Genomic DNA, 24,375 nt, shown 5'->3' with positions numbered 1-24,375 from the left:
CTGTCAGTTGTCAAAATAATTTATTTGATAATTAAACGTCAGTATTGTCAATTTATAAACATATGATTAGGAACACAATAATCAAAACATTCCAACTTCAAACTCAACAATAAAGTTTAAAAATAATATGTAAAGTAAACGTATAACCTCTACTCATCAAGTGGTCAAAACACATTTTTTTTTATTTCAGGCAATAACGTAATCTTCCTAATTGTGGCTAGTATCAGAAAGTTTGCAATAATTCTGTTTACTGCAATGCCATACTCACATCTTACTACCTTATGGGTCATGGATAAAAAATGAAAATGTTTCGAAGCAGAAGTTGGTTTGGAGGTGGTTGGGGCCGTCCAAAAAATCCCCATTCACTGGAGCACCTAAAATATCTGTACAATGTTTTGTCAAGGAATCAGACAGTATCTGAACACAATCGAGAGTTGCTTGTTGAAACCTTAAGATCAATTGCCGAAATTCTTATCTGGGGTGATCAGAATGATTCTTCTGTGTTTGAGTAAGTATTTTGTTTTAGTAAAGATGGGTTTATAAAATCAATGAATTTAAATTAGTCACAAAATAATAGTTAAGCATTGGTAAACTTTTAATCCTACTTCTTCTTTTTATTTTATCTCATAAACACAGTATGGCTAACAGTAATATTTAACCATTATTTTACTTTTATTGGTTTTATAAACCCTTAGTTTTAGTGTTTGGTAAGAATATGACATACTTTTGTGAGCATGTAGTTTGTAGAGGATGTCAAAATAACCCTAGTTTGTTATATAAAATAAACTCCTAAGAGAGTCCCCCTTACAGAATAACAGTGCCCCAAAGGATTGCCAGGTGGTTAATTTAATTTTTTAAACCATGTTGCATAAACTAATAAAATTTTAATATTGTATGTAGACAATAATGCCTAAAACCATGCCACAGTAAATAAACAATAAAGTTTTGACAGCTGTCATTTTACAGAGGGCAAAACTACATTTTTAAAAAGCTCATTTTGCTTTAGCAACTATGTTTATCTTATTCTTTACATCTCCTACACCCCAAAATTCTGCTATGTATACTTACAAGATGCTCTGTATAATTTCTGGAGCATTTAACTGTCACATTGATTCTGAGTTTGAGTCACTTATATTTTAAAGAAAAAAATCTACATATTAGAATAGGAGTGGCAGGCCTTAGGGCATAAGGCATTTTGAAGTTTTGTGAGGCATTTTTAAGGTATTAAAATGCATTACAAATCTAATGGAATTAAAGGTATTTTGAGGCATTAGATTAAAGCAACCTAACTTCCTAAATGCCTTGAAATAACACTTTGGCAATAAGAGAGGCATTTTTTTGTTCAGTAACATTGTTATTGGACTTGCAACATTTTCATTTCAATATTTCAGTCATTTCATCGACAAGAAATTATCCTTTTCTACCAAAATTTGTTTCATGTCCTGTTTTCAGGTATTTTGAGTGAATTTAGATTACATCAGGTAGAGGTTTTCAACCATTTGAAGTATTTGCCTCAGCTGAATTTCTTCTGATTCTGACCGTCATTCATTTTGCCTCAAAAGTGGTTGTTAATCAACCCAGTGCATTTGTTAAGTGGCATAATTTTAGATTTTTTTTTCTATGTCATTTTATGGGCTTGGTTGAGATCTCGGGACATGTTTGGGGGTTTTTCAATTTTTGGTCTACAACAGAATTTACGGGGTGTTTACGAAGAAGTCGCAATTTTTAGTAAGTTACTACTTTATCTCATTAACTGATTTTAATGAGATAAATCAATCCTAAAAGTTTATTGGTTCTAAAATCAGTGAGGTACATTAAAAATTAATAAAACACTTTTATGTCGTAGAAGGTTGGCAAAAAATATAATGGGAAAGAGCTCAATGTTATTTTATTTTTGGTGGAATAGCGGGAGTATTAACTTCAGTAATATTGTTGTAATGGGTTTTAATAGCCGTCGATATCTCAGAACGGTTTATCTACATTTGAAAGTCCGCGTACACTCCAAACCCCCTAGCGACAGGTTTAATAGCGTGACGGCCCTCTTCAAACCCTCATTTCTTCGACTGTCCTTCTAGGCACCAAGAAAAAAGTGAAATCCTGAGGAATAGCATCCTGATATTGCATTTGCCAATTCATTCAAATCTTAAAGTTTTTGCTCTTTTTGGTTTAGTTTTCAATCTACTCCAACTCCATACATGCTCATATATGTTCATATCTGGCGACCTAGCAGCCCAGTTCATTTGATCGATGTTATTCTATCTCAGAACTTCTTGGACAATCCGTGCACTGTGAGGACGCGCATTATCGTCTATTAAGATTTCCGAAGTTCTGAGCATAAAGAATCTCAACCGCATTTAAACACAAATCACGATACCTAACTGCATTCATCGTATGCCCTATCAAACCCACCAAAGCAGTTTTTCCATTTCTCATCACTCCTCTCCACACAGTCACACCTCCACCGCCGAACGGCACTCTAGCTTCCACATTTCCCTCCTTCCACAAGTCCGTCTGATCCATACAAAATCGAAATTCTTCACTCAGTTCAGATGGTCTTTTGCCCAAATTCTGCGAAAATGAATGACGGTCCTGATTCTAGAAGAAACGGCCTTTTAAATCCTTTTTTGTTTATTAAATTTGGCTAAGGCATTTCGGAGACACAGGCCGTTAAAAATTGCCAAAAATTCTGCTGTATCGATCTTTTCCCTGAGCAGTTTACTTGCATCTGAACTCTTTCCCGAGCTTATGGATTTAAATTTTTATCAGATTGAAATAAAATTTTGGAGATATGTGTAATGCTAACGCAGACATATTTGGAAATTAGTCACGACTATACTACAGGTTGTTGCAGAAAATTGTGGCATGGTATAAGTTGTATTTTTATAAATAAGACTGTTCTGTTCCCTGTTTCTTATTGCATTTGTGACTAGTTCTATTGATTATAATAAAGATTTGTTATAATAATGACTTATAATATTAAAAATCGATTTTTTCTTGTTTAGAAATTTCTAGAACTTTTAATGTTTTAACTTGAGCCAAATCTCTTGCACATTCCTATCTTAGTTTCTCATAAGCTATTTGATAATGCGAATTTACATTTAAAATATAATTATTTTATAATATAATAATATTATAAAACTTTCTTCAGTTCTTCTTCAACATTTGTTGGTCAAGGCAATAACAATTGTTTCTCAAAGGCTTGCATGGCCAGGTCATACTAAATAAGAGTAAGAAGGTAGGAAAGGTGCATTATTTGGTTTAAAAAACTGCTTATTTGTTATTCGTTTTTCATTTTTACTTATATTAGAGAGTTACTAATTTTTTAAACAGATTGTATACAAACTTACTATTTTGTATCACCAACATGATAAAAAAAGTTGAGGTGTTCTAAAAATATTCTAAAGTTTCATTTTTGGAACATCCCATATTGCTGAAAATCGAAATAATTAAACGTAATTCTAACTTATTAAAAAAAGAAGAAAAACCTAACTATTTATTAATGTAAAATCTCCAACTTAGGTCTTGCTGTCTCTCCTTTTTGCATGAAGACAGTAGGCGTACGCTTTTCCATCTAAGGTAGGCTTTCTTGTAAATCATCAGGTTCAAATAGTAGATTGTACAACCTTCTAGCTCCTGATGATGGGCATGTATGTGTTCGAAACATGTTGAGTGGTACCTTTTAATTAAATTAGAGGACTTAATATATTTGTTGTGGAGAAGGCTGTGTTTAACCCCCTACTTTTATACAATCACCTCCACTGTGAGAAAATGGACTACCATTTCACTCTAAAAACGTTTAGATTACCTTTTGTTAGTTTGTAAACATTGAAATATTGAATACATTTTACAGTATTTTTTACATTGTTTCTTGTTTTCAGTTTCTTCTTGGAGAAGAATATGTTATCATTCTTCTTGAGAATAATGAGGCAGAGAAGTGGAGGCTCCAATTACGTTTGTGTGCAGTTGCTTCAAACATTAAATATCTTGTTTGAAAATATCAGGAACGAAACATCATTATGTAAGTGATTTTAATTGATTTTTTATAAAAATACATATTATAAGTTACTTTCAGATTACCTGTTGTCAAATAACCACGTAAATTCGATTATTGTGCATAAATTTGACTTCAGTAATGAAGAAGTAATGGCTTACTATATTTCTTTTTTAAAGACTCTCAGTCTGAAACTAAATGCTCATACGATACACTTCTTTTACAACGAAGTAAGTGTGGTTATTCTCAATATAATTTAATTTTTTCAACAAAGTTTACCCCTTTGTAGCATACAAATGATTTTCCTCTATATACAGAGGCCATCAAATTTTTTAATCATCCTGAATCAATGGTGCGTATAGCAGTACGGACATTAACGTTAAATGTATATAAAGTGGATGATGCTAGTATGTTAGCTTTTATACGAGACAGAACTGCCGCACCATATTTTTCAAATATTTCATGGTTTATCGGTAAACACATCACAGAATTAGATATGTGCGTCAGAAATGAAGCGGAGTAAGTTGTGTAAATTGTAGTGTTAAGCTTTTCTAGTAAAGCATATATTTTAGTCATCATTCGCAAAATAGATTAGCAGACTTAGTAGCTGAACACCTGGACCACCTTCATTATATAAATGACATTCTTTGTCTCAATATAACTGATTTAAACCATGTTTTAACGGACCACTTGCTTCACAAGCTGCTTATACCTTTATACATTTATTCTCTGGCCTCACACCGGAGAAAGGCGTCATTGCCTGACGGAGTAAATCAAGCCATAGCAAAGATTTTAAGTAAAAGTATGTTACTTCAGTAATTCCAACTGAGTTTTTTGCTAATATCATTGTGACTGTAGCATCATCCGGATCAGATTCTCCAAAGCTACAAGATCCCACTTCAGGCCGAGTGTCTTGTGTGGTAGCTTTGTTTCTGTTGTCCCAAGTATTTCTTATCTTATCTCATTCACCGTTGGTTCAAAGTTTGGCTTGGATCATTTTAAAGACTGACAGTGGTGTTCTTGAAAAGGGTATGTACTGTATACAATGTGTTCCAAATTAAATTCTTTATATTGGGATCTTGGAAAATATGATAGCTACAAGTATTAGAGATAATTTAGTGCCGATTTTAAATCTGTTTTTAAATTATGGTCGGACTTTTTGGTTTTGAGATACCACAGAAAAACTCAATATGACCCACTGAAAGATTGTTTTTAAATGTATGCCATTTTACCTTCCTACTTCACCTCTTCTGTTTATATGTGAGTTAAGTGATATGGAATGCTTGGACGTATGTCTAATGTCAATTTTAACCAAACGTGAACCGTCAATGAAGACGGAACTGAAATTGTAGGTTATGTACAGGGTGATTGGTTACATTTTCTCATATCCTTATCTCTTGACCTATTGACTTTATCAAAAAACATCAAATAGAAAAGTTATAGTTCACGATCTGAAGGGTTTTGCAGGATTTACTTTTTAATATACCGATTGACCCAAAGAGTTACAGAGATCTGTTGCGTAACGTCACGTCACGCCACGTGTGTGCCACAAAATCACGTGACGTTACTCTGTATCGTGATAACCCAAATCATTGGCTATCTACGGTCCTATGATGTATTTATACTGAATGTTTCAAATAAGCGAGTTATTAGTAATTTTATGGTAAAAAAACTGTGTCAAAATTACTGCTTTTTGCAGATTTAGATAATAATAATAATAAATTTGTTTATTTAGCTAATAGCTATATACAAAAAAACACAGAACAGTAAGTATAGGTATACAATTCTAAATATTTTCAAAATGCGGACATATTTACAATGTGTTCGCGTAGATGGACTTTAAACATTCTCACAGTATTACATTGTTTTATACATTTTGGTAGCTGATTATAATTAAGAAGTCCTCTATATAAAGGCGAATTTAGGGCTTGATCTGTATTACAATGTCTCAAAATAATAAAATCATCACAATTTCTTGTACTGTAACTATGGACCTCAGAAAAGGTTGTTATTTTTCTACACAGGTATTCCGGCAGTAACCCCCGTTTCATTTTAAAAATAAACAAATACACATCAAACATTATCATCTGACGTACGGACAACATATTCAAAGTTTTCTGCATGGTACTTATTGAGACATATCTATTACACTTAAGGATGGTTCTCATCGCTCTGTTCTGTACGATGTCGAACTCCCGCACCTTAAAACTGGGTAGACCATAAAGAAGAGTGGAACAGAACTGCAAATGCGGCGAAGCGATACTATTATATAGCAATAGTTTGGTGTACAATGACAAATTTTTTCCGACTCTAGAAATAAAATTAACTTTCTTTGCATATTTCCTTAACGTATAGTCAGCATGAGCATGGAATGTTAGACATGGATCAAAAATTACTCCCAAATACTTGATGTTTTGCTCATAAGATATGCTATGACCATCCATTTTCAGATCTATGTCGTCAATATTAAAGCTATTCAATTTACATTTTCTTCCAAATATACAAAATTTAGTTTTTGCTGTATTTATGCTCAGGTTATTCTTGCACAACCAATGAAACAAATGTTCCAAATCTTGATTTACTTTCTGCTGCATCTGCATTAAGTTAGTTCCAGATATATAAATCATAGTATCATCCGCGAACAGTTCGACTCCACAATTCTCAACCACGCCCACAATATCATTTATATACAATAAAAACAACAACGGTCCTAAAACCGTCCCCTGTGGCACCCCATACTCAACCGGTAAAGAATCAGACATACTATTATTCAACTTAACTTTTTGTCGCCTATCATTCAAGTACGACTCAAACCACCGCAACACAACATGTTTGAGGCCCACATTACTAAGTTTCTGCAATAAAATACTTCTTGAGACAGTTTCAAATGCCCTCTTTAGGTCTAAAAATACAGCAAGTACAAAATTACCACTATCTATACTATTAATAAAACTATCACAAACGCTGACCAACACAGATTCACAAGAATGTTTTTCTCTAAAACCAGACTGATTTGGTATCAAAATATTATTCTTATCACAGTGAAGCTGTAGTTGCGCTTTTACTACCAATTCTAATACTTTTTCGTACAACTCGACTGTATTTATGGGTCGAAACTCAGTGTGTACCCTAGTGTTCTGCACTTTCGGGACAGGTATAATAATCGATTCCTTCCATGCATGTGGAAAAACTCCAGCTGTCAGTGAAGAATTTATAATATCTAGTAGGCGGTTTCCCGCCACATCACACACATCACACAGCACCTTTTTAGAAATGTTACTTTCACCGCCCCCTACATTTTTTAGGTTTTTTAAAGTTATTTTCAATTCACTCATAGTAACTGGGTTGAAACGTGAAAAAACACCATCAGGATTTAATGAAGAAGAAAAGATATTTCCATGAATATTTTGGAAAGGACAAGCAGGCATGCCAGCAATAATATCCGCTATACTACTTATGAAATACTCATTAAATTTGTTTGCAATTATTAAGTTGTTCGTAACTGCGACATCACCGAATTTGACCTCTCCAATAACCGAATTTTTTCTCTCTGGTAATAATAATTTCAAGTTTTTCCACAACTCCTTCGGATTATGTTTGTTGTCGTCGATAGTTCTCTTAAAAAATTCATCTTTTTCAAATTTAATTTTAGAAACAATCAAATTACGCATTGACTTGTATTCCTTCCACACGTCATCATTTCTCTCACGCACCGCTCTAACATACAATGCATCTCTCTCACTCATTTTTTGTTTAATATCATCAGTGATCCATTTTTTGTCTTCATACTTCTGACTATAAGTTATTTCTAATACTGGGCACATAGAATCAATAATATTTTTTATGTCGTTTACAAAGACATCCGCCAACAGATTTACATCACTAATATTACTATTCCAGGGCACATCAAAAAAATAATCCTGTAATTTGCTTTTGTCATACCCCTTAAATGATCTTCGACAAACATTAACCCTATTCCCTTCTACACGATCTCTCCCTAGGTCAACAGACAATATACAATGATCACCAATTCTAGGCGCAAGATGTACTGCATGCTGCAGGTGTCTGTTGTTTGTTACTATATAATCAATCAGGGATTAGGATACTTTGTAAAGCAGTAAATTGGTACTATCTCAATGAAATCCCTGTTATAGACTAATTTGGACCTCAGAAACTAAAATCCGGTGTCAAAATAATGCTAGCTGGTATTTTTCAGGGCGTGGCTCCCTTATAAGGGCCGTAATCGCCTTTTGGCATGCTATGTCACTTTTCGACTATCAACCCAAAGGTTGCCTGGTGAAAGTTTTAAAATTTTGATTTTCTTTGAAATTTGCCAGGATGCATTAGAAAAAAATAGGAAGTTCAGTTTTTATTGTTTACATTGAAACGGTACATTTCATTAGAAAATTGCGTTCTGTCGAGACACATTTAGGGTAAAGTTTGTCAGTTGGACAGTTTTCAAGATATTTACAAAAAAGCATAAAATTAAATGACCAACTTTGACGCCATCTAGCGGCCAGACGGGATAACTTAGTTGCGTCCGTTCAGCGTCACGTGATAGCTCCGTTCATTGGCTATTTACTGTCCTATGTTAGGTCGCTACTGAATGTTTCAAATAAGCGAGTACTTCCGGAAGAAGCGAGGTAGGAACAATAGCCAAAAAATCGACCTGCCCAGCCTGGACAAAAAAATCTTTTTTTGGGGGTTTTCCTCTCATTACAATCGGGCTTCTTCTTCTTCTACTTTCAGCTTCAGCCATCATTCATCCAGGGTTGGATATAGGTCCTTTCTAGTTGCTTCCATGCTTTTTTATTTCTGGCTGTTCTCATCCACTGTTTTCCCGCTATGGTCACGATATCATCTACTCATCTCTTTCTGGGTCTTCCTACGGTTCTTTTTGTTTCTCGGGGTCTCCAAAATGTTACCCTGTATGCACATTTTTCTGTATTCTGCCTTGCTTTGTGTGCCACCCACTGCCATCTGAGCCTCGCTATTTTCTCCATGATGTCGGTTACCCTGGTTCTTCGACGTATTTCAGTGTTGGGGATTTTGTCAATCAATCTTACGTTCTGCCACTTTTTTTGTCATTGTTATGGTTTCCAGTCCATAAGTTGCCACTTCACATAGCCAATCGCATAGAGTTAATTATACAGGGTTATTCCCGCGACGAAGTATTCACTTTCAACAAAGTTTTGATTCTGAAATGGATATAGACCTATTGGAGGTATCTTTTAAAAATATTTTCAAGATGTACGGGTATCAAAGTTATATTTTTTCAAATGGAATACCTAGTATTTTATTTGATTTTCAGAATTTACGTTAAAAATAAAAGGTAATTTCATTGATGCTTGGTACGTCTAAAATTTACAGTTTCTCAGATATTCGTTATTTTGTAAAAATTTAGAACAAATTTTAAGGTTTAATCAGTCAACCACTGTTTGATTTTTATCAATCAAAATTGGCTTGGGAACTGCTAAATGATCAAGTTTTAGGATCCATGGGTGAGAAATTGTCTAGCTCATACAGGATGTCTCAAAATTTTTACCCAATAATTGCAACCTTTAAACTTTAATAACTTGTCAAAATCAAATTGAACACAACCTATTTTACGGTTAAAGTAGATGCAAAATTTAATTATCTATCGAAAATTATTGAGATCTCCTATGGCTAACTGTTCGCGTTTTCTTGGAAAGTCAACATTTCTCGAACTCGCACCGATTTTGAGTGATTTTTGGTTCTCTTGAGAAATTACCACAGATTCAAACTGTTTTAAATGACAGCTTAAATAGCGAATTAGCGAAATTTTTAGCAGTATATCCATTAAGATACTTAATAATGTTACTGAACGATTAAAAAACGGAGTAGGTATATGTTTGTGTTTGTAGTCGAATGGTCGCCGTTTTAAACATTTTTATGAATTATTTTTGTAACTTGTATAGCAAATTTATAAAGTATTAAGCCACTATTTTATTCTAAGCTTTACTTAGATTAGAACGATAGATATGTAATTGGAAAAGATACCAAGTGATCTTTGAACGATATCAAAAATCAGTCAAAGTCAGCTCTTGTTTAAGAAATGTCGATTTTCCAAGAAAATGTTAACCATTAGCGGTATGAAACCTTAATAATTTTCGATAGGTAATTAAATTTTGCGTATACTGTAACCATAAAATAGGAAGAGGTTCCATTTGATTTTGACAAGTTTATACTACTTAAAAATTTAAGTTTTTGAGTAAATTTTTTGAAACTTCTTATATGAGCTAGACAATTTATCACTTTTGGATCATGAAACTTAATCTGTTATCAGCGCCCAAACCAATTTTGGTCAATAAGTCTCAAAGGAAGGTTGAATGTTTAAATGTTAATATTTGTTCTACATTTTCACAAATTAAGGAATATCTGAGAAACTGTAAAGTTTAGACCTATGAAACATCAATGAAATTACCTTTTATTTTCAACGTAGATTCTGAAAATAAAGTAATATACTAGGCGTTCCATTTGAAAAAAACTTGACGTTGATACTTTTTCTGCATTTGGGACAACAGGTACATCTTGAAAATATTTTTAAAAGATTCCTCCAATATGTCTATATCCATCCCAGAACCAAAACTTTTTTGAAAGTGAATAGTTTAGTCACAATCTTCCGTGTTGAATAACGTGAATAACCCTGTATGTTAGTCTTTAGTTAGTTTTTTTTTTCTTCAGGATAAGTTTATTTGGCCCTTTAAATAATGTTTTATTAAAATTACTCCACAACAGGACTTGCTGTCTATTCCTGTATAGAAAGACAACAAATTTTGTTAAGTAAAGCTGTCTATGCCCGAAACTAGTCGAGCACCGCTTTTCCATTAGAGGGTTACAATAAGATTATAGTGGAGAAGACTGTGTGTCATTCCGCACCATGTTTGCTTTATTTAGTTAAGCGAATATTTATAGTAAATTAATGTTGAAAGTAATGTTCTATTGACAGCGCTTGTCAGTCATAAGTAGTGGCAATTCTTAATACTTAGCATATTTTGTTCATTAGATGCACTGGCGGTAATCGAATAGAAATTTCATTTAAATTTTACGGTAGATTTAACAATACTTCGGTTGCTTTGATTATCATAGATATATCATCCGTTAATGTCAGCTTGATTCAAAATTCAAAAATGTATATTTGTATTTTGTTATATTACCACTTGTTTTTTATTTGTTTTTGTTTTCTTTTAATAAGTGTTTGGACTTTGTTGTTCAGTTCAATACAATTAGTATGATGATTGGCGAATTCAGTAAACGTAAAGGCTATTATAATCAATACCTACCATTTGAGAGAGAAAACGAACAGAAACTAAAAGCCAACCTTCAACATCTAGTGAATCTATAGCGACGATGATTTCTTATTAATAAATATTTCTGCATTTAAGTCTCACATCAGTGTTGATTAACAGTTTCAATTAAATTGCCCTTATTTTCTTCAAATTATTTTTTGATGGATTATTAGATTTATAGTATAGATATGCTTTACAACCTAAGACTTGATCAAACAGTTCAAAATACTCCCAATTGATTGCTTCTTCTCAACTGCTGTTTTGTTTATTTTTATTGGCTTTGTAAGTTTTCAAAAGATTTCCAATTTAGTGTCACAATCTGCTGCCTTTAAATCAACTTTTGTCTCCTTATTTAAGTCAGTGGCAATAGTATGTCATAGTTTAATTTGTTTGGAGAGTTAAATCTTTTTCTTTTCTGCTCTTTTATCTCTCTGTGTTTATCTAAGTTTGCTCATAAGCTTCTGCAGTTAACTCGCAGTCCTTTTTTTTTACTAATACTTCTGATGTCCTATGTTGGTTTGGGTTTGGTTGATGTTGATTTAATAAAGTATGTAGGTACATTTTTGTCAGTGTCTTCTATGCAACATATTTTATTTGCTGAAACCTAACATCAACTTATACTTTCCTTTAAATGTAGTGAGTTGGTACGTACTACAGATGTTTTGCAGGACAGTATTGTTTCCGTTCCTTAAATATCCATTCTGATCAAACACTGGTCTTCAAGCTCTCATTTTATAAGGAACCGGAATTATTAATTATTTTTGTTTAATAGCTATGTACCAAGGGCGTTAGAGAGAACATTATTCTCTCCCTAACGCCTGTGTGTGATGCATATAAAGTTTTATGTTTCACCTAATTCAACAATTATTTACTATTTCTGGCGTTGGAAAGTAAGGTATACTTTTACCGGTATGTTGTTTAATGATTTTTTTTACTTGAATGATGTGACTTTGATAGTCCTGTCAGTCAGTAAAAATGGCAAAATTTGGAGGAAATTTTAGAAAATATAACAGAAAATGCAGCAATAGTTAACGAAAGTTTATTACCTTAAAAGTCAAGGACATTCTAGGATAGGGAATACGTAGTTTTTATTGCATGCAAGATTAAAAATACCATTGCTAATATTAAAAAAGGTTTCAGTGCGTTATAAGCGGGCGTTATGTGTTTTTCTGCGATATCTCAAAAACGAAAAGTTCAATCCCTGATTTGCATTATTTAAAAATCTTCCCGTTTAGCCTTTTCTGTCGCTACTATAGTATGTTTTCCGATACCTCAATGTAGAAAATCAAATTTGGGACTTAGTCTATTGTTTCATAATTTTATAATTTCAACTAAAGATACTTTAGGAGTAAATAACATTTTGGAACATTACGAATGTGAGAAGAAACAGAGGGATGAGTGTTTGAATGATAAAGCTGAAGCACTTAGCTCAAAAAGCAGTTCTAAAGAGCTATTAGTTGAAGATTTACGAAACATAACGGACGAAGAAAAAGAGAAATTAGCGAGGACTCCTTCTGAAAATATAGCGTTGCAGAAACCGTTTCTAGAAACAGTGTACAGCGCGCTGGATTGTACTGAAAATGACTACGCTGCATTATTTGCTTTGTGTTTACTTTATGCAATGGCTAATAATAAAGGTTAGTTAATTTCTTTGAACTATATTATGATAATTACTCCTTGTTAATTAATTAGGAGTTACATCGGACATAATCGAGCAAGTCCTAAAACCGAAAAAATCATTTAGCTCAAAATCGTCATCAAAAGACATCAAATATTCATACAATGTGTATTTAGTTGAAAAACTTCTTTTAATAATCTCCTTAGCTTGTCAGCCCACATCTAGGTTTGTATGGATATTTGTACTGGGCGCACAGCTTATTTGAATTTCAACATTTTTCAGAGTCAGGCTGGTGACTTTAGAAATTAGTTTGAAATTGTTACTGCAGTTAGTGATATGTGATGGAAAGAATATACTTTTAGAACCTCATAAGCAAATAATTGATTCCGCCAAATCGCAAAGTATGGCCTTGCTCAGAAATTTTTATAAAAGCGAAGAAATTTTTTTAGATATGTTTGAACATGAGTAAGTACTTTTCTATCACTTTTTGTTTTTTCTTGAGAAGTTTACCGGATGGCCAAAAGGGACTTTGACACTTTTGAATAATGGTTTATATTTTATAGATACTGTGATATGTCAAAGGCGTCATTAAATGTAGAATGGTTGTGTATGGACAGTGCAATTTTGCTTCCACCGGCTGGTACGCCAATGACAGGAATTGACTTTATCAAACGATTGCCGTGTGGTGAGGTGAGTAAAAATGTATGCTTTCTTCAACGTAACTATTTATTACAGTTTTTACCAAATAACAAAAATGCTATCACAATGTTATTAAGTTTAAAATACGGCGATCTGACCTAACTTACCTAAGTCCAAAACTGGATGATGTAGGAGATACAGAGTGTCAATTTAATTTTGTTTTTTTGTATCAATATTTGTTTTAATAGCCGATTGCTTTAAACTTTAGCTAAGAGGAGTTTGTTAGGGTAAATAATTAATTTTTATGGAAAGGTTTAGGGGGCGCCACTTGTGGTACATATTAAGTAAGAATTATGCCTTACAATAACCTATTAAGTCTTGGTTTTCAATATTAAATCGCTAATATTCCTGTAAAAGTCTTAAATAAAATACTAAAATGAGCCTGGCACCATCCCGCGTGACTTAGTTAGAGACTTCAATTCCATAAGGTTGGTGGCAGGCTAGAGTCGGGAGGCGAATCATTCATTCCTTGTAACCCTGTGTGCATTGCAAGTGCAAGTGCATTGTTGCCAAAGTTATTAACACTTGCCTAATAATGTCTTGTATCAATCAATTAATTTTTGTTAATTTGGGTATTAAAGATATTATACACATTTTTACAGAGTGAGAAAGCCAGAAGGGCGATCCGTTTATTCTTTTTGATGCGCAACACTGCGCTTCTACTAAATGGTGAAATAGAGACGCAACTGCCTCTGACGAATCCCCAGAGTTGTGTGCAGATAGAACAGGCATTGGATCTGAGTATATCTCGTTGTGTGTCACAAACCTTGTGAATTAAGCAATCACTAGTATCGTTGGTTCGCTGTATGTTCGTAGTTCTAATATATTCTCTTAATAAATCACCGGATTTCTCCAAGTGTGTTCACATTTGGTTCATTGTCAAGGAATTCCATATTTAAACTATGAACAGCTTTAAACTATGAACAGATTTATTATTTAATAATTTGGGTAATTTGCTAGTTGGGAAATTTTATTATTACTATATTTGTTTGATAATATTTAATGTGTTGTTACTACTTATTTATCCTGATATGTCTTCATATGAATTATTTTTCAATTACGTCTGTTATTGCCTTGATTTGGTTCGTTATTTTGCTGCTTTTCGTGTGACTAGTGGTTGCTTTTTTCACTGGTAATTAGAATAATTAAACTGATCATAAACTCGCGTTTTCTTTCAGATAATTCTGACCTTATCGCCTGCACTGTTCTCTATAAAGACGGAACTAAATTGCGCCGCTTTCTGGTTATAGATGTTTTGCAACTAATTCTAGTGGAACCTGACAACAAAAGGTAAGGTTTATTAAACAACAAATATTCAGATATTAACAAAATCATGCCAAAAAGTGTATTTCATAATAAACTCCACTTTTCTTCCTTTACTTCAGTAAATGTGTGTTAATAATGGCGATTGTAGTAATCTGGAATCTATAGCATTTTTCATTGCAATTTTCCTCGGTGCAATTTTCAATGGTAATATGTTAAGTGCATGTAAAAATGCCGAAAATCATAGGGTATAAGGTACATAGAAATTTTGTCGTTAAACGAATGTCCATAACGCCAGAATTTCCATGTACTTTGATTAATTTCCGGACGAAAAACATTATCATTTGATTTAAAAATTGTGTGGAATTTTGCACACCATAGTTATAGTTCTCTGTCACGGGCGATGCCAATATATTTGACGACCTTTAAGTGTCAAGAAAATATGGGCTCGGGGTGTACATAAAACAATTAGGAAGAGATTGACCACAATTCAGCGTCCAATGTGGTCCCAATAGACGTAAATAGACTCAAAAGTGTCATTTGTGTATGCTAGAACAACTCCGGAGTCAACTTTTGCCGGTTTTGAGACGCAAGAAAACAATTAGACAGAGATTGACCAAAATCAAGCCCAATTCAGCGTCCAATGTAGTCCGAATAGACGTAAATAGACTCAAAAGTGTCATTTGTGTACGGTAGAACAACTCCGGGGTCGACCTTTGCCGGTTTTGAAATATAAGAAAACAATCAGACAGATCTTGACCACAATCGAGCCCAATTCAGCGTCCAATGTAGTCCCAACGGATGTAAATAGACTCAAAGGTGTGATTTGTGTACGCTAGAACAACACATCCCCTAACATGTAAAAAAGTAAAAACTGATTACCGACAAGTCGAGCGTACCAATGTGCTTTGGTAGCTCAGGTGGGACACGCTGTATGTTTCTCTGTGGAAACTCTGTTGCATCGTTTAGGACCCTGTTTGACACCATTAAAAAATTACCATAAAATCAGCAGTCACTACAAATTTATTGAAAGCAACCGACCCAGTGAAACACTCAATTTTAGAAAAGGGTGCACTGAATTTGCTAATGAAAAAGACGTTAGTCGACCGGTGTGCTGCCAGTGCATGCGACTTTTCTTCGATGTTACGTTTTCTCGACACTCTTCTACAGCGTAGTCATGGACATTGACAGAGGCGACTCAAAAAATAGGTATATGAAGCATTCGAAATGTAGGTATACAGGGGAATTCTAAAGGTGCGTAAAGATACGCTAAACACAAGCGTGTAAAGAGGATGTTTGGCTTGGCTTTCGTCTGTATTACCCCGGTTCGAAAATCACTCTAGATGACCATGGTTTAACGCTATTATTTGCTTAAATATTTTTACCTTTGGTAGCGGTATAGAAAAATACATGTTACAAAATAAAAACGTTTTGACAGATAAGGTTATCGGTAGATGGAACCGGGCCTAAAAAGAGATAGCTTACTACACAAAGCGGACAAAAATTGCTTCACTTAGTAGGACTAATTTGGGATGGTTATGTCTTTCACATTTATCACAGATAGTTGAAATTTTGGAATAAACAAATCGATTGGCAGTCGAAAAATCGCATTCTAAATTCGATGGAAAAATGTCTGCTTAATGGTTTTTTGACTAATATTCGGTTTATTTTAATATATTTAAAATACAATTTTCTAGCGACTGTAGCATCGCCCTTTTAAAACACAAGATAATCTCCTTTGTTATTTCACTTTTCAACAGCAATCAGACGTAAAATAATAACAAAGTTGTCAAACGAACAAATGTATCCCAGAAAACTTGTTTCCTTAAGTTAGCATGTCATTAAGGCATACTTTGTATTTATTTGTTTTTATCCAAATAGGTTGGGATGGGGAGTCGCTAAGCTTGTAGGATTTCTTCAAGATATCGAAGTTACTGGAGACAAGGATGATTCCCGCTGTTTGCATATCACGATACACAGACCGATATCGGGTGGCACGGCAAATCGTGTTCCTGTATTGAGTGCAAAGTTTTTGTTCGACGATAACATTAGATGTATGGCGGCAAAGCAAAGGCTCACTAAGGTATTGTTTTCTTACTTATTACAAAGAGTAACATCTTCGTTACACATAATATGTTTAAGTAGGTTACCAAATGGAAGTAAATTAAATCCTTTATGCAGGGGTACATTTTAATAACTTGCCATAATATTTTTACCATAAAAATCTAGGAGCGAAGTTTACGTACCAACTTGTTGACTATTCGTTTCTTAAATCTAGTTCCCAGCTTAAAAAAATCTAAATGGCAGTCTCCGCTTGTCATATTTTTTTAAAGCAAATTTTCAGAGATGTAAATGATTTTGCTTGGTACCCATAAAGAAATTGAAGGGTCTAGTAGTCGCAATTAGTTCAAATTCGCTGCACATCATTAGCAGGTCGTAAAATGTAAAAATTTAGAATCGTTCAATTGGGGCAAACTTGCGCAATTTGGAGTCTACAAATATACCGTGTACAAACTTAAAAAAGTTCCACTACTTCCGGAAATATTCGGTAAAAGTTATGCACTTGCGTAGCACGCACGATTTTCTGTACGACTTACCTCTATAATACTTTTACTGTTCTCGCGGAGTGAGTTTACCCGTGCGTCACAAAGGCTACGTCATTTATAATCATATGAATCAAATCAAGTTTTCTTCAACAAACCTGTTGTGTTCATATCATAGAAAAGGGCGTGTCTAAAGTCACGTTTAAAATTTTACGTGTATTGTCAGTCAGAAAGTAGAGATCTTTGGCTGCAAATTTGCACTAAAACAACCTTATGCCAAAGCAAATCAAAAATATCTTGACCGAAATAACATTTTTTATTTATGAGAAGTCTCCGTTTGGATCATAGAATTCCGTCTAAATTTGAAACCTAATTTATTTACCAAAATTCGCAGAGATGTATTACCAATATGTAGTATTTCTTTAACTTTAAGCTCTTGATTTAGGTTCTGGATGGTTACATGTTTCTCTAAAATAAATACAACAAATTAAAAATTCAATAAGACATTCTGAGTGATGCTGTAGTATCTCATATCTCTTTTACTATTATTAACATACTATCGTTGTACATATCATATAATGTATTTCGAACATCCATTTTAATGCTTTCAGATAAATCAGTGGTCTTGGCCCGTCGATAACATCTCGATTTACGTTTTCTAGGTGAGAAAATCATAAGATTACTTGCTTGTTTTTTCCGAATCGAATAAACAGTTTTGCGGGAAATTTTCAAAGCAGCTACAACCTTCTAGTATCAAAAAAAATACATCAGTAAGAATATGTAAGGTCTTAAAATTTCTTATTTTCTTCCTGAACAGATGATAAAGCTTCTAAAGGTCCTCCATTGGTTTTTTTCCAATTCAAAATATTCACAAAGGTTAAGAATTAACTGCTGGGCTTGTCTGTGGAGAATTTTTCCAGGCATTTTCTAAAAAAATACTGTAATAGTAAGTAATTCCGAATTTAGGAAAAACCAAATGGCTAAATAAAAACCATAATAGACACTCCCACTTTTTTTTCAAAACTTGGTTAGATCGTGAAAGCCGACATAAAAAAAATAAAAATATTAATAATAATATTATGAAAGTACTTACAGAATGTTAAAAGCGTAGAAACAATAGCTCTTAAAAGAACTGCGGTGGTGTGGAAAACTTTATAAATGATTAACAACACAAAGAAACGGAAAAGATTAATAGTAAACAAATCAAATACATTTCGATGGTTGTCAAACTGACAATGACTGAAATAGAAGCGCTAATCAGTAAATGTTTTTTTTGGAAGACATTCACTTAGATATTTACCCTTTCTGAAAGTGAACAATAGACAAGGATGAAGTCAATAATGCATGTCTACTTCTAAATCACAGGGGAATGACGCCCGGGTAAACTCAGTCCGCGAGAACAGTATTTTTGTAGATTTTGCAGTAGATGCCCTAGTAGAATATGTCTTAGCTGCACAATAATTAAATTGATTGTGAAATTATCCTAAAAACACCACTTAAAACAGTGGTATAACGTGTTATTAAAATAGATTTAGGCGCTAGAGCCTAAAATGGATGTTCTACGAGTAGCTCTATGGAAGAGGTGTACAGGGTGGGCCAAATCGAAAATTGATGTCGTTGTCTGAAAATCAAATTTGATAGAAAACTTAATGGCGAAAACCGTTGGTTAATATCTGTCACCGTTTGACAGATATAGCGTGTTTCTCAGAACTCGTATTTTTCTTAAAAAATGTCTAGCGTCTTCCGAAAATACATTTTTACTGCAACTTTCCGTAGAATCCAGTAGTGTAAATTGTTTTTTTTTTCAATTGGACATGGTTTTTAAGCTATGCTCATAATTTTTTTTAATGGAACACCGTGTATATTATTTAATTTTTGAAAAGATCTTAAAATTACCATTCTAATGACATAACACTGTGTGACATATTTCAAATTTTATTTTATTTTAACGATTTTTTTGTGCGTATCTTAAAAACCGTGTCTAATAGAAAAAAAACTATTTACACTACTGGATTCTACGCGAAAAGTTGCTGTAGAAATAAAAATAAATGCACCTGGAAGTTTTGAAGAAAAGTACGAATTCTGAGAAGCACCCTGTATCTGTCAAACGGTGACAGATATTAACCAACGGTTTTTGTCATTAAGTTTGGTACCAAATTTCAGCTTCAGACACCGACATTAGTTTTTGCCTATCTCTGTTAATAAGAGCACTTCCCATTTAAATACGTCCAATTTGACCCACCCTGTACTTTATATTACAAGTGTACTTTAAAAATACACATAAAAATTAGCGGTCAAGTCCAAATATGACCGACCGGGCATGAATCTTATTCTTATTTATTTGACTCATTTTTACTTTGCCAAAGCTGATTTTTGTTCTTAAAGCCGCTCTATTGTCACTACAACCAAACTAATGAGTTTGCTGAACATATTTTTCATAATGTAGCACTACACAACCATTTCTGACTGTAATTCAGAAAGAATCAAGTGTAATTCAGAATAGTCATTTGAAATTCAGAAATAGTCAAGGGTAATTTAGAATAGTTAATTGTAATTCAGAATATGTCAAGAGTAATTCAGAAATTGTTAATTGCCATTCAGAAAGTTTATCAAGTGTAATTCAGTTTAACGTTTAACCTAAATTGTGTTATTTTTTTCATAACATTCATTGTATTATTAATAGTAATTAAGATGCCAAAGGCATTATAAGGACAATAATGGCCATTATTTCCTATAATGCCTGTGGTGTTTTCAATGTTTATGTCTGACTTTTATTCTGTAGATATGTATTTAGAAAATGGTCAGAGGGCATTATAAAAAATAATGCCCTCACCTGAGGACATTATAAAAAGAATGCCCTCACCTGAGGCCATTATGAAAAATAACGCCCTAGGGCACTATTTCTTAGATAATTGACGTTAATAGGTGTCATTATTGATGAAATAATAGCCCTGTCGGACATTAAGTATATTAATTTATTAAAGTGCCTTGGAGTTTCAGCTTTGGTAATTTAATCCACAGATAATGTATTTTATGGAATTGCCTTCGAATGTTCTGAATTTCATTTGATGGTTTCTGAATTTAAATTGATTTTTCCGAATTGCACTTGATGGTTTCTGAATTACAGTTGCCTATTCTGAATTATACTTGATGATTTCTGATTGTAGTTTCTTATTCTGAACTACACTTGACCTATTCTGAATCTCACTTGGCCTTTTCCGAACTACATTTGAAAATGGGTGGTATGTTTGGTAGTGTTTACATTTTGCATTGTATATGCAATTATTTGAGTGGTTTATATGGTAAGTTTATGTGCGGAATTTGCGTCAATCACAGCACTTTTTATGGTTTGTGATAGATCAAGATAAAGCAGCAGGTTAGAAGCAGCCCATTTGAACAATCACAAACTACGAACAGTGGTGCTTTTACGCAAATATGTAGAGGCGTTTTTTTGTGCTAATAATGCGATTCAAATCGTTTCAAAATCTTTCCATTTTGTCGTGGGATAATGACGTCACATCTGTCAAACTTGAAGCCAGTCTCAAACACTGTATTAGATAAAATTATGGACCTTTACCCAATAATCTGATAGGATTCAGTTTTTTGGATGCAGTATTGATTAGTGTATATAAAACCACAACCCAGAAATGTAAAATAGGACCACAAAGAGACGAACAATTTTAAAAACTGCAATTTATTTTAAATGACATGTGAAATAGCGTCCTTAGTTGACAATAACGCTCGAAGTAGCGGGTTGGAGAATGAAAGACAACTCTTCTTATTGAGAAAAGTGCCGACGTTATGACTTTTATTGAAGCTTTTCTCAAGGCCATTCTCTTAGGGAATGACTATGATAACACATGACAACAACTTGAACACGATTGAACGTCATTTTTTTTCAGCAAAAGATAACTTCCTAAACTCCAAAAACTATAAAATATACACTAAACATAACCTACAATCTCAGTTCCGTCTTCTTCGACGGTTGACTTTTGGTTAAAATTTATATTACCGTCTCACTCAACTCGCTAAAGACAGAAGAGAGATAGGATACATCTTTCTACGTCACAGATAGATGTATTTAGAGAGAGGATTAGATATGGTGTACCAAATAAGTATGGCTTTTACTGACTTTTTTTTTGCAGTAAAAAGTTGCGCAATTCTTATGGCCGCCTTCAAGATGGCTTACAAAGTTATCATCCATATCTCGGAAACCACTGACGATAGATTTATTTCTAATTACGTCATCGTGTTCTACGTAAAAAAGTGCCTTAATAATGCCTTAGTTTCAAAACTCTCTTTGCCTTTGTTAAAGAGTGTTTAAAATGCAGCCTCTGACGTTTTCCCAATTTTCCGGAAAACGGAGAAAGATAATTTAATTTGGAAACCGGAAATAAGTTTCACATAAAATTCTCTAAAACTTTCCCCATTTAACCGATTCTTACCGTTTTCGAGATTCCAATACACGTAGAAGCAATTTGGGACACACTGTATATTCTTTTTAATTTAAGTGCAATTTGAAATGATTAATAATAAAACTAAAATTCCGATTTCAGGGACGATTAAAAGCAAGACAAAAGAAAATGCAACATATAGCTCGCTTGTTGGAAATACCAGGACAGTCTGGCCCACCTAGTCCGGCTTTTACTGGACAGGGAATGTACGGATCTAGAATAACGAGCAGAAATATTAGAGATAACCGACCGCTTTTCGCTAGTAATAGAGTTCCAGGCTTTGCTGCTCCGAAACGCGATAGTTCGCCAGGTATTTTGCATAGAGCTGACGAGTCTCGACGACTCCGTGACGGTGAGATCTTCGAGGCAGTAATTATTAATCAAACATGTTTAATTTCTAAATTTAGGTGACAGTCCACATAGACTATCTAGCTTAAGAAAAGAGGCCAGTTTAGTGCCGTCAAGCAACATCACTAAAAAGGAAGGTCGTTCAAGAGACAGCTCTTCCGGAAGAGCAAAATCCCGGGAAGGTTCTCCAAAAATGCCACGACCGAGGTCCGAAGAAATTCCCCTTGAGTTGATAAAGAAAGCGCCAAATTCACTAATTGATATGGCACCTAAAATTAGTATCATGCCTCGGCCTCAAACTCCTAAAGTAGAAAATGAACCTTCTACTTCCGGTTTAAGTGGTTTGGCTAACTTGAGTGTAAATGACAACAATCAAACGAAAAAGGAAAACATTCCCGCTAACAGAGATATTGCTGTGGTAATATCAGAAGAGACGTCTTTTATTGGAGACAGAGAAGCTGAAAAGCGCCCCAACGAAGTGGAAACTGTATAATACCTATCATGTTATGTGCAATCAAAAATATTTATTTCTATTTTAATCAAAAAATAAAATCTGTTGACACTTTCACATTTGAGAAAATAACTTTAACACGTGTTATCCGTAATTTTCTTTATTTTATCAACTACAGGAGATAGAGGTTTATATTATAAACGGTAAGTCGTGATAAACGTTCAGAAAGTTTCTGTTCATCTGTCATATTTTTATTTGCTCAGATTTGTCGCAAAACCTTAACAACCGTTTTGATATAGGATCATCGATGACGTAATTTTGAGACTGGTTTGACTATGTTTCTATTCTGTTTCATTACAACGAATTGAAGTTACAAATTACAATTTACTTCAATATTGTATATTTGGACACATTTCAATAATATTTGACCATATTATTGAATAGTATTATTTCTACAGGGTGGTCTAGTTTTAAATGTCAATAATCCACTATTCGATAGTCCATCAAAAAATAAGTTTACATGCATTATGTCATTTTGCTGAAAAACCCTTTCTAAGGAAGATACAGTCCTCCAAAATTTAGTTTAAAATTTGTTTTTTTCGACTACTGACTTTGAAAGTACCTCAAGTACGCTTCCATTTCAAAGCAGAAAGTGGTTATTTGCCGCACGTGTACAGAAAGTGAATCATTTTCTGTCCTAAAGCGTTTTCGCTTCCTACTAACAATCTACCCACCAACTTTTTCGGCGTTTTCATAACAACGCTTGACATACCTGTTTGAAATAAAGCCATTCCATCAAAGTGATTTATCGGTGACAATGAGTTCGAGCTACGAAAATGATGGGAATTGTCCTTCTACCCCACCCCACAGCAGTCGTCGAAAAAATATCGTCTATATTTCGAGCCGAAAGTACTTTTGCCGCTTTTACATGATTGCAGCGTTCGGCTTCGCCTCAAGCTGCAATTTTCATGTGCAAGCGGCAAGTAACTACTTTCCGCTCTTAATATAGAATATACTATTTTGCTTTAACTGTCAGACCGTTAGAGCAATTTTGTCAAACTTGTTAAGTGGCGTATTTACAGGGGAATGGTGTTCATTTTGCCACTCTATTTTCTGCGCTGACAGGGGAATTTTTTAAATATTCTTCTTCTTCTGGTGCCGTATCAGATGCTCCTGATGTTGGCAATCACAATGGCGAGTTGTGCTCTATCTTCGGCGAGTCTAAAGAGTTGTTCTGCGCTAAGATTCCTTAACCACGAGGCATGTTTTCTACCGACTCCTCTACGGCCTTCTATCTTGCCTTTCATGATAAGTTGAAGGATACGGTATCGATCACCGTTGAGTATGTGACCCAGATAGGACAGCTTTCGGCATTTCACTGTTATTAGTAGTTCGCGGACGGCGCTTGCTCTATTTACAACCGCTTCATTTATCTGCATGGCTTACCCATGGGATTCGGAGCATACACCTATGTAGCCACATTTCAAATGCTTCAAGACGATTAATGGATGCTGCTTTTAAGGTCCAAATCTCTGCCCCATACACGTATCTCATATATCGAAACGCCCTCTGGTGACAAATTTTGATTAGGAATTTAGCACTGGTTTCTTAAATTTTTGGTTTTTCCGCAATTAACTGAAGTTACCTGAAGATTTGACATTAGCTATGAAAAGAGAATGTCTGATCTTTGGTCATGTG

At 34.0% G+C, this 24,375-nt stretch overlaps 1 protein-coding gene across 6 annotated transcripts; it reads left to right on the top strand.

The window, feature by feature from the left end:
- On the top strand, positions 1-22,794 carry ema (C-type lectin domain containing ema). Of its 6 annotated transcripts, none has more exons than XM_081983812.1 (16): positions 1-129; positions 191-508; positions 3,879-4,018; positions 4,073-4,221; positions 4,281-4,510; positions 4,564-4,793; positions 4,850-5,020; positions 12,639-12,938; positions 12,994-13,144; positions 13,202-13,384; positions 13,483-13,609; positions 14,221-14,368; positions 14,797-14,908; positions 16,763-16,964; positions 21,981-22,230; positions 22,286-22,794. In XM_081983812.1, exons 2-16 carry the CDS (start codon positions 300-302, stop codon positions 22,717-22,719), a joined length of 3,036 nt encoding a protein of 1,011 aa, XP_081839938.1. In that variant the 5' UTR covers positions 1-129; positions 191-299; the 3' UTR covers positions 22,720-22,794. The 6 variants fall into 6 exon arrangements, with proteins under 6 accessions (XP_081839938.1, XP_081839957.1, XP_081839923.1 ...); XM_081983831.1 differs by having other exon boundaries at positions 14,221-14,371; positions 21,981-22,188; XM_081983797.1 differs by having other exon boundaries at positions 14,221-14,371.
- The last annotated feature ends 1,581 nt before the right edge of the window (positions 22,795-24,375 follow it).

The sequence above is a fragment of the Ips typographus genome, linkage group LG1 (assembly GCF_016097725.1).
Source record: "Ips typographus isolate SLU linkage group LG1, UJ_Ityp_2.0, whole genome shotgun sequence".
Lineage (NCBI taxonomy): Eukaryota > Metazoa > Arthropoda > Insecta > Coleoptera > Curculionidae > Ips > Ips typographus.
Note: the sequence above shows the minus strand (reverse complement) of the source record. Positions and strands in the feature narration are given on the sequence as shown.